This window comes from Somniosus microcephalus, chromosome 14 (assembly GCF_052327205.1).
Source record: "Somniosus microcephalus isolate GS21.2 chromosome 14, FLI_Smic_1.0, whole genome shotgun sequence".
Taxonomy (NCBI): Eukaryota; Metazoa; Chordata; class Chondrichthyes; order Squaliformes; family Somniosidae; genus Somniosus; species Somniosus microcephalus.
The window spans coordinates 102,375,371-102,386,700 of NC_141000.1; the positions used below are offsets into that span (position 1 = coordinate 102,375,371).

The 11,330-nt window shown below is 44.2% G+C and overlaps 1 protein-coding gene across 1 annotated transcript in view; it reads left to right on the forward strand.

Moving 5' to 3' along the window:
• The window catches only part of LOC147107778 (interferon alpha/beta receptor 1a-like), a 32,132-nt gene extending 21,869 nt beyond the window's left edge, over positions 1-10,263 (forward strand). Inside the window, exons 6-8 of the mRNA XM_086007082.1 lie at positions 3,096-3,231; positions 5,215-5,372; positions 9,896-10,263. Of these exons, the coding sequence (XP_085863208.1) occupies positions 3,096-3,231; positions 5,215-5,372; positions 9,896-10,171 (570 nt within the window). The 3' untranslated portion in view covers positions 10,172-10,263. The remainder of the gene's footprint in view (positions 1-3,095; positions 3,232-5,214; positions 5,373-9,895) is intronic.
• Positions 10,264-11,330: the final 1,067 nt, after the last annotated feature.

Consider the following 11,330-nt stretch of genomic DNA (forward strand, 5'->3'; position numbering starts at 1 on the left):
TTATGTCGTGCGCACGACTTACGCTCCACAAAAAAACTTTCGGTTTTCAGAGGTTTTCGGTTTTCAGAAGTGCGGATAAAGGATAGTCTACCTGTAACAGCTAAGGCTAGAATTGTTTATTTTTGCAATCAGGAGTGATTACTGAGCTAAGTGAATTTGATGGTGTTAAAAATAAGTAAAACTATCAGACCATCAGGAAAAATGTTTAATTGATTTTAACAAGGGAAAGGCAGTCGGGCCTATCAAGCCTCCTCCATCCAGTTGACAGTGCAACCTTGCAAACACTAGCAACGCTATCTCCTGATTTGCCAGTTTAGAAAAAACTCTGGAAAAGTCCTCACTGATTCCCTAAAACAATTAAGCAAGCTCTAGGAGACCTTGGTTGCCCATAACTTATTACAATTACAGCTAGCTAGCAACTTGCAATTCTCCCTGGCCACTGTCTGAGCCTAAACCAGACTGTTCGCAAACTTGGTGTCCCATTTGACTCTGAGATAGAGCGGATATGGGGTTAGAAGCTTATCACCAAGACCGCCTACTTCCACCAACGTAACATCACCCGTCCCCACCCCTGCCTCAGCTCATCTGCTGCTGAAACCCTCATCCATGCCTTTGTTAGCTCTAGACTTGACTATTCCAACGCACTCCTGGCTGGCTGGCCGCCCATCTTCCCCTCCCCCACCCCCATAGACATGAGTGCATCCAAAACTCTGCTCGTATTCCAACTTGCACCAAGTCCCATTTACCCATATACCTACATTGGATCCTGGTCCAGCAATGCCTCGATTTTTAAAATTCTCATCCTTGTTTTCAAATCTCTCCATGGCCTCACCCCTCCCTATCTCTGCCCTAGAACCCTCCGAGTTAATGTAACAGTAAGAAATGAGGATGTTTAACCTAAAATAAAAACAGAAATTGCTGGAAATACTCAGCAAGACAGGCAGCATCTGTGGAGAGAGAAACAGAGTTAATGTTTCAGGTCGATGACCTTTCATCGCGTTTAACCTATCCAACCTGACTATTCAATCCCATCATTTTTAAAACTTCCATCAACCTAATGTTTTGGAGCCTATCCACGTAACTAAGAGATTTGAATCATCCTGGTATCCCTCCTGTTTAACCTTTCTAGAATTTCAATGTCATTCACAAGGTGGGGAGCAAAATTGGACATAGTAGTCCCAAGTGCAAACATACCAGAGACTTATATAGCTTAAGTATAATCCTTTTGCTCTTGCTGTTCCTAGCAATACAAACTAAACACAATTTGCTTTCCCTCTTGCCAGTTCGCACTGCTTTGGTACCTTTAAAGAGCAATCAACTAATACCTCCAGGTTTCTTTCTTGATCCGTCACCTTTAACAGGTACCACTGTTTTTTTTTTGAAGTGTAGTCACTGTTCCTACATTACAGAAGTGACTGCACTTCAAAAAAGACTTCATTGGCTGTAAAGCGCTTTGGGACGTCCTGAGGTTGTGAAAGGTGCTATAGAAATGCAAGTCTTTATGGTATAGACATACCTGGTGTTTCCTAACTTCAAGTGCATGTCACTGAGCATGTCCGCATGAATTGATAAATATCATAAAAATGCTTTCAAGAACACTTAATTTCCACCAAGACTGCTTGCTTCCAGCTCTGCTGAAAAGCAGGTGTGTGTTGACAGAATGGGACCACTCTTGAGGTTTATTCTCCCAGTCTTGTGGAAAATGTTCGTATTCACTTTATAGTTCCTGTCATTTTTATAGTTTTTGGTGGCAAATTTTGTTTGTTTTACATATTTTCATATAATTTTACTCCGTGACTGCATTCCTCCTCATTTTAGTCACCGAAAATATTGCTGGGGACTGTGTTGGGACAGTGCAAACTAATGTCACTGAGAAACCTTCCAGCTGTCAGGACATTATCCATCAGTATGTCATAGTTAGCTTTGTGATTCATCACCAAAATGCCCTTCTATTTTTCCGTGAAATCAACTTGATAATACCCTTTTCTTTCCTAGCCATGAATGCTTTGGATTAGTAAAATGATTTTTTTTCTGTTCTCTGGACATATCAAACTAGGAGAATACATAGGGTCGTATATTCCGATGCCTATGGGTGTGTACACGCGTAGGGACATCGGAAATGCCGGTTTCAGGCGTGCCAAGCGCATACGCTGAAAACTGGTATTTCCGATCTGTCAAGAATGCTCGTGACAGATCGGACGCCTGCCCCAGAGAAGGGCCTCTGCAGTGGGGGGGGGGGGGTTCCACTTTCTGGAGCGCCTCTGCCCGCAGTAAACCCTTAGAAATCTTACGCCTGGTACAAGCAGGCGTAAGGCCTGCTTTAACCAGCATAGGAGTTGAAAAAAAAATTCACTCATTTATCATTTAAAAAAGGTAAGTTTATTTTTAGCCCCGTAAATAACTTTAATTTTTTTCAAAAAATTTAATTTTTGCTTAAAATATTTAATTTATTGTAATTTCAACTCATTTTAAAAATGTGATTAAAGAAATAATAAATTATTTAATGTTTTACAGTGCTTTTGGGGTGATCTCCATTCATATATTTGACAGGTCTATCTGTCAAGTGTATGAAGGGAGATTCCCTTCTCCTATTGGCTCCCCATGGCCCACGTGATCCCAGGGATGCTTGCGAACCGCATGCGCCTCTGGGATACGTGAGCCCTGTTCATTTCGAGTTTGGAGAGGCCCAGGAACGGAAGTAAACGCACCTCGGGAGCCCTCGGGTAAGTCCGTAGATTTTTCCCAGATCGAAGGCCTCCGCACGCAGGAAGCCTCCGATCGGAAAATATGGGCCGTAGTATTTCTGTTAATTCTTCACTTTAGGCACTTTAAGTCAATACACTTTTATCTCTTGCTGTATGCACCACAGTGGCGACTGGTTGGAATGTAACAGTGTATTACTGCAAAAGCACTCTGTGCTAAACTGCTTTATTCCAAGAAATTGATTTAAGTAGACTTTGGAGTGTCAAATGCTTTTAACCTGAATACTTAATGTATTAAACTGAATCAATTTACCCCTTTTATAGGAAAAATATATAATAGCAAAAATGAGCAATGTGTTAAATTCTGTATTAAATTACTTATTTGAATTACAGGTGAAAATCAGCACTGGTAAATTGGTGAGCCTCTCAATCAAACCATGGACCACATACTGTCTGAAAGTTCAGGCTTTCAGCTCTATATTTAATAATACTGGACAGTTTAGTCCGGTTGTATGTGAAAAGACCAATGGTATGTTTTGAATTATTTCTCTTTCAAATAGTTGTTGTTTCGTATGATGGGAAAAGCTTATAATGGGATGTCTAGTTTGGCTATCCATTCGATGGCCTCCTGAGATGCCGAGTGGAGAAATGAGGCGCCTCCTGCAACAGATCTGAATGGGCAGGTTGATGTGATATGTTCATGATCTGGGACTCCTGGCCACAGTCGCACTTCGGGTCGTCCCTCATCTTCCACTTTAAAATAGTAGTAGTAGGTGGCATTCTCTAATGGAAATTCCCTCCCCCGCCCCCCCTCCCCCCCCCTTTTACCATTTGGTGTATTTCATTCTCTTGCCTCTCGTGTAGCTGCACCACATACAGGAAACTCTTTTTTATCCGGCATCGGCGTGGTGCCGGTTTATCAAAAAGTCCGAATTACAGAGAGGTATAGTAAAAGGTACGAGAGCCCCGTACACAGCCACAGATCCAGGCGTCCCTGTTGCATAGCAACAGGTGCAGGAACCCTGGCCACAGATCCAGGCGTCCCTGTTGCATAGCAACAGGTGCAGGAACCCCGGTTACACGGCCACAGATCCAGGAACGGCCACTAATGAAGTAAAACTTGCCTGAACCTACTCCTGCATTTTGCCAGTTAACAGAGATTTCCGGTTATTTAGGTGCTGGTAAATCGAGAGTTTCCTGTACCATTCCCTGGCCAAGTGAGTGAACAGGCCACTGTTATGCTTGCACAATAATTTCATAACACTTTTGTTTGTGCTCCCATTCGGGCCAGGTTCATGGAAGAACATACTACTTTTGTTATGACAGTGGAACTTTCTTTCTGACTAAAACATATGGGCCCGTAATTTGCAGTCAATGGTGAAGCAAAGACGCTGGCCGCGAAGAAAGCTGCTCACAAAGATCTGGCAATCTCTGTGGCGAGAAGTTCGGCTTTTCTGACGTGCAGTTGAGATCAGTGCAGTTTAGTGGGAATTCCATAGAGTGAGCTACTGTGATGTCAACAAGCTGTCCAAGCAGCCAATCACATTGCCGAATTCTCACAGACAGGGAACCAGGAAGTGAAGAAGCTCCTATTTGACTCTTTAAAAATGTTATGGAGAACAAAACAAAGATTGGGGCTCTCACATGGGGAAAAGGTAAACCTGAAATAAATATGAAGAAACATTTAAAAAGAAATATAATTTTTTTTTAAAGTTTCTTCCACAAAATTAAAATTAGTTTTTCAGGCCATATCGTTTGTTTTAGCACTCAATACGCTGTTAAAACCCCAGTTATACCTAATCCAACAAGGTTGAAGTTCTAATGGGTTATTTAACAGCGATATTACCACAGAAAATCCCAAGTTTTTGTCAGTTTCACTCATTTCCGATTGCCAGCTATGGGGGGAGGGCCACAGTGCAGCCATTGTCGGAGCAGTGAACGACTGACTGCAACTTCAGGATTCCCGCGTTACGGTGTGCATGCGCTACATCCTGAAGTTGGGGTCAGTTTCAAATAGTAACAACAGAGAACACTGTTCGTTCGCTGTTATTACCCACCGCAAATTCCAGGCCATTGTCTTCTCAATTGAAGGGAGGCTGCCCTGGGGGCTGTTAAAAGAAGGTGGTCTGGTAGCTCAAGCATTTGTGTTTCAAAGGATTGGCACTCTACTCAGTTTAGTCAGTCTTGGTCAGGCTGTCAGCTGGAGTATTAAAGAGAAACCTAATGGGAAAGGGGACAGAAACTGATTCTGTTTCAGCCTCCTTGAATCATCCTAGTTGCTGGCAGATTAATGTGCTACCATTCCTACCAGTATTGCTACAGCTTAGACTCTCGCCCACCATTCTGGAGGAAAACCTGTTGTGATGAACAATCCATTCAATGGCAGTGGGGTGTTTTACAACATAATTTGATGATTTTATTATATCACTTATTGCTGTAAAATTATTCTCATGAAATAGTAGCTATAAGCAAGTGAAAAGGTAAAACTGATCGTGTTTCTAATCCTCTCTAGGTACTATTCCATTGTGGCAGATTGGTCTCTGCTTCATCGTTTCACTAGTGGCTGTTTTTCTTGTGGCAGTGGGATGCTCCTTCTGTATATATTGCATGTACAGATGCATAAAGTATGCCTTCTATCCCCCACACACTTTGCCAGAACATATGCAAGATGTAAGTGTTCTGTTTCACATCTGGATGTTGAATTTTCTTTTCAGATTAAAACTTTTTTTAAAGGAGAGGGGGAGAGGAGTCATGGTGTAAAATGTTTAGAAATTTAATACAGGTTTATGCAAACTACAGTAAATGTACTCTCTTTTATTGGATTCATAAATATGGTATATTCGCATGGTTTTGAGGAGGACTTTTTCTTGCTGAGTAAGCTCTGGCCTTGTTTGGTGTGTTGACATCTATCTTTCTTGAAATAAAATGTGGCAGCATAACAATCAAGATGTTAAACCTTTTGGGCATTATAATTTCACTAGGATTAGTTGGAGGTGCACTGCCAGGTTTTCAAGGAAGCGAAGAATGGCATTATGTAAATTTGCTAAGCAATGTAGACAAAAGATTAGAACGATGATGTACAGATGTTTTTGTTAATTAAAAAAAAAAGTACTCTAGCTACCAAAAGATTGTTCACCAACTCCCTAGAGTTTGGTGCTTTTAAAATATTGCTATCTACTTTGACCGTCTCTCTTGCAGCTGTTTGGCATTGTGGTTTCCAAAGATAAAGTTGTAAAATAATTAGGAGCCTGAGTGCCAGTTGCCCTCCCAGCATCTGATCTGTAACTTGGTAACTTCTATTGAGCAGAAAGGAATGAACGAAGAAAGGCAGGTGACAGCTTTGGGTGGAATCCTTACTTATTTGTACGGTGTCAGTTTTGATTTAGTGGTAGCACTCTTGTCGCTGAATCGGAAGTTTGTAGGTTCAAGCCCCACTCCAGAGACTTGCCACATAATCCAGGCTAACGCTATGGTGCATCACTGAGGAACTACTGCACTGTTGGAGGTGCCGTCTTTCAAATGAGACATTAAACCGAAGCACCGTCTGCCCTCTCGGGTGGACATAAAAGATCCCAAGGTACTATTCACAGAAGAGCAGGAGAGTTCTCCTGGTATACTGACCAATATATATCTCTCAACGAAGATCACTAAAACAGATTACCTGGTCGTGTATCTCATTGCTGTTTGTGGGACCTTGCTCTGCGCAAATTGGCTGCCATAGTGCCCTACATTATAACATTGAGCACACTTCAAAATGTACTTTATTGGCTGTAAAGCCCTTTGGGATGTCCTGGGGACGTGAAAGGCACTATATCAATGCAAGTCCTTTTCTTATTTTTAAAAAATGACTCTTATTCGTTCATGGGATCTGAGCGTCGCTGGCAAGACCAGCATTTGTTGCCCATCCCTATTTGCCCTTGAGAAGGTGGTGGTGAGCTGCCTTCTTGAACCGCTGCAGTCCGTGTGGCGAAGGTACTCCCACAGTTCTGTTGGGGAGGGAGTTCCAGGATTTTGACCCAGCGACAATGAAGGAATGGCGATATACTTCCAAGTCAGGATGGTGTGCGACTTGGAGGGGAACTTGGAGGTGATGGTGTTCCCATGCACCTGCTGCCCTTGTCCTTTGAGGTGGTAGAGGTCACGGGTTTGGGAGATGCTGCCTAAGGAGCTTTGGCGAGTTGCTGCAGTGCATCTTGTAGATGGTACACATTGCAGCCACGGTGTGCCGGTGGTGGAGGGAGTGAATGCTTAAGGTGGTGGATGGGGTGTCAATCAAGCGGGCTGCTTTGTCCTGGGTGATGTCGAGCTTCTTGAGTGCTGTTGGAGCTGCACTCATCCAGGCAAGTGGATGAGTATTCCATCACACTCCTTACTGTGCCTTGTAGATGGTGGAAAGGCTTTGGGGAGTCGGGAGGTGAGACACTCACCGCAGAATACCTAGCCTCTGACCTGCCCTTGTTGCCACAGTATTTATGTGGCTGGTCCAGTTAAGTTTCTGGTCAATGGCGACCCCCCAGGATGTTGATGGTGAGGGATTCGGTGATGGTAATGCCGTTGAATGTCAAGTGGCAGTGGTTAGACTCTCGCTTGTTGGAGATAGTCATTGTATGGCACTTGTGTGGCGCGAATGTTCCCTGCCACTTATCAGCCCAAGCCTGAACATCGTCCAGGTCTTGTTGCATGCGGGCATGGACTGCTTCATTATCTGAGGAGTTGCGAATGGCACTGAACACTCTGCAGTCATCAACGAACATCCCCATTTTTGACCACCTGTTCGAGGGAAGGTCATTGATGAAGCAGCTGAAGATGGTTGGGCCTAGGACACTGCCCTGGGGAACTACTGCAGCGATGTCCTGGGGCTGTGATGATTGACCACCAACGATCTTCCTTTGTGCTAGGTATGACTTCAGCCAGTGGAGAGTTTTCCCCCCCGATTCCCATTGACTTCAGTTTTACCAGGACTCCTTGATGCCACACTTGGTCAAATGTTGCTTTGATGTCAAGGGCAGTCACTCTCGCCTCACCTCGAATTAAGCTCCTTTGTCCATGTTTAGACCAAGGCTGTAATGAAGTCTGGAGCCGAGTGGTCCTGGCGGAACCCAAACTGGGCATCAGTGAGCAGGTTATTAGTGAGTAAGTGCCGCTTGATAGCACTGTCGACGACACCTTCCATCACTTTGCTGATGATTGAGAGTAGACTGATGGGGCGGTAATTGGCCGGATTGGATTTGTCCTGCTTTTTGTGGACAAGACATACCTGGGCAGTTTTCCACATTGTCGGATAGATGCCAGTGTCGTAGCTATACTGGAACAGCTTGGCTAGTTCTGGAGCACAAGTCTTCAGCACGACAGCCGGTATGTTGTTGGGACCCATATCCTTTGCTATATCCAATGTGCTCAGCCATTTCTTGATATCACGTGAAGTGAATCGAATTGGCTGAAGACTAGCTTCTGTGATGGTGGGGACCTCAGGAGGAGGCCGATATGGATCATCCACGCACCACTTCTGGCTGAAGATGGTTGCAAATGCTTCAGCCTTGTCTTTTGCACTCATGTGCTGGGCTCCACCATCATTGAGGATGGGGATATTCATGGAGCCTCCTCCTCCCATTAGTTGTTTAATGGTCCACCATCATTCACGACTGTATGTGGCAGGACTGCAGAGCTTTGATCTGGTCCGTTGATTGTGGGATCGCTTAGCCCTGTCTATAGCATGCTGCTTCCACTTTTTAGCATGCATGTAGTCCTGTGCTGCAGCTTCCCCAGGTTGGCACCTAATTTTTAGGTACACCTGGTGCTGCTCCTGGCATGCTCTTCTACACTCCTTATTGAACCAGGTTTGGTGCTCGGCTTGATGGTAATGGTAGAGTGAGGGTTATGCCGAGCCATAAGTTTACAGATTGTGGTGGAATACAATTCTGCTGCTAATGGCCCACAGCGCCTCATGGATGCCCAGTTTTGAGCTGCTAGATCTGTTCTGAATCTATCCCATTTAGCATGGTGGTAGTGCCACACAACATGATGGAGGGTGTTCTCAGTGTGAGACGGGACTTCGTCTCCACAATGACTGTGCGGTGGTCACTGCTACCAATGCTGTCATGCACAGATGCATTTGCGACAAGTAGATTGGATGAGGTCAAGGAGGTTTTTCCCTTGTGTTGGTTCTCTCACCATCTGTCGCAGGCCTAGACTGGCAAATATGTCCTTCAGGACTCGGCCAGCTCAGACAGTAGTGGTGCTACCGAGCCACTCTTGGTGATGAACATTGAAGTCCCCCACCCAGAGTACATTCTGTGCCCTTGCTACTCTCAGTGCTTCTTCCAACATGGAGGAGTACTGATTCATCAGCTGAGGGAGGGAGGGCGGTAGGTGGTAATCAGCAGGAGGTTACCTTGCCCATGCTTGACTTGAAGCCATAAGACTTCATGGGGTCCGGAGTCAATGTTGAGGACTCCCAGGGCCACTCCTTCCCGACTGTATACCACTGTGCCACCACCCCTGATGAATCTGTCCTGCCAATGGGACAGGACATACCCAGGGATGGTGATGGAGGAGTTTGGGACATTGGCTGAAAGGTATGATTCGGAGTGTGGCTTGACTAGTCTGTGGGACAGCTCTCCCAATTTTGGCACAAGTCCCCAGATTTTGGTGAGGAGGACTTTGCAGGGCCAATTGGGCTGGATGTGCCGTTGTCATGTCCATAGCCGGTGACAAGTTCAACGCCGGGTGGCCCGTCTGGTTTTATTCTTAATTGTTTCTTGTTGCGGTTTGTTACAACTGAGTGGCTTGCTAGGCCATTTCAGAGAGCAGTTAAGAGTCAACCACATTGCTGTGGGCCTGGAGTCCTATATAGGCTGGAGTCATATATAGGCCAGACCAGGTAAGGACGGCAGATTTCCTTCCCAAAAAGGACATGAGTGAACCAGATGGGTTTTTACAATAATCCGATAGTTTCATGGTCACCATTACTGATCAGCTTTTTATTCCAGATTTATTTAAATTTAAATTTCCCAGTTGCCGTGGTGGGATTTGTACTCGTGTCTCTGAATCATTAGTCCAGGCCTCTGGATTACTAGTCCAGTAACACAACCACTATGCTACCATTCCCAACATGATCTTAGCTCTGCATAAAATGTTCCAGCCAGTTGTTACAATTCTATTTACCACCCTCTCTCTCTCTCTGACTGTTGCAGCCTTTCACTGAACTTTCCCAGAATGCTCCTTTCCTTGTGCTGGTATCAGAGGAAGATGCCGAGGAGTGCTGTGACCAGCTCAAAGTCATTCCTGAAACCGAAAGCTTGAGTTCATATACCGGTTCCTCTGTACCAAATACGGAGTTTGAGAAAGATGACCGAAGTGGTCAAACCAGTACAGATTCTGGACGATTTTCTAATGAAGAAAGTTCCAAGAGTGGTAGTATTGAAGAATTGGAGGAAAGAACATTAACAGAACTAGATCTACATACATAGATTGTGTACTTTTGTGATTTAAACTAAAGTTTTTCCGTTGAGTCACAACTTTGTTTTTCAGGTAAATATTTGCTCAAGCTGCCATTTGCAAGTACGCAGGGGTGTGTGTGTGACTGTTTGAGAGAGATAAGTGTTTTTACTAGGCTTATTTGGTTTTGGTGCTCAAAAACACTTTTAATATGTAATGCCCTTCGTTCATTGTAACAAATTGCTTCTACCACTCCGTGACAGACCTGTAACCGCTACTACTTCACCCTCGTCTTATACAGACTGAAATGCCCACTTTAGGTATAAATCAAGTTTGAATGGACCAAATTTCTAATTGTACAACTGGATCTTTTTCACAGTTCAAGTAGACATGGTACAAAAATCTAATGCTACATTTTTTTTAAATTAAAAACAAAACATACAGTGCAGCTGCATGAAAATTTCACACAGCCACCATTATACTTAACGGAAATCCTAGTGACAACGCTGGTAGTGTAGGTAGGAGCACAAGATATGCCAAGATATTTTATTGTTAATATCTCTAACTATATATTGTCTAAATAACTATATATTGTTTAGAGGGCAGCACGGTGGCATAGTGATTAGCACTGTTGCCTCACAGCACCATGGACCCGGGTTCGAATCTGGCCTCGGGCGACTGTGTGGAGTTTGCACATTCTCCCTGTGTTTGCGTGGGTTTCCTCCGGGTGCTCCGGTTTCTTCCCACAGTCCAAAGATGTGCGAGTTAGGTTGATTGGCTATGATAAATTGACCCTTAGTGTTAGGGGGATTAAATACGTGGGGTTACGGGGATAGGGTGGGATATGTGTTGGTGTAGGGGTTACGGGGATCGGGTGGGATATGTGTCGGTGTAGGCTCGATGGGCCGAAATGGCCTCTATCTGCACTCTGGGATTTCTGTGATATTTTACAATGTAATTACGCCAGATGTTTGTGTTTTTTTTAGTACCTTAATTTTGCCATTGTTGATGGAATCCATATGGAAATTGTTCCGACTTTGTTGTGATCTGGAATGCACTACCTAAAAGGGTGGTAGAAGCAGATTCAATAGAATCGTAGAATGGTTACCGCACAGAAGGTGGCCATTTGGCCTGTCAAGCCCATACATTCAAAAGGGAATTGGATAAATATTTGAAGGGGAAAAGATTTAC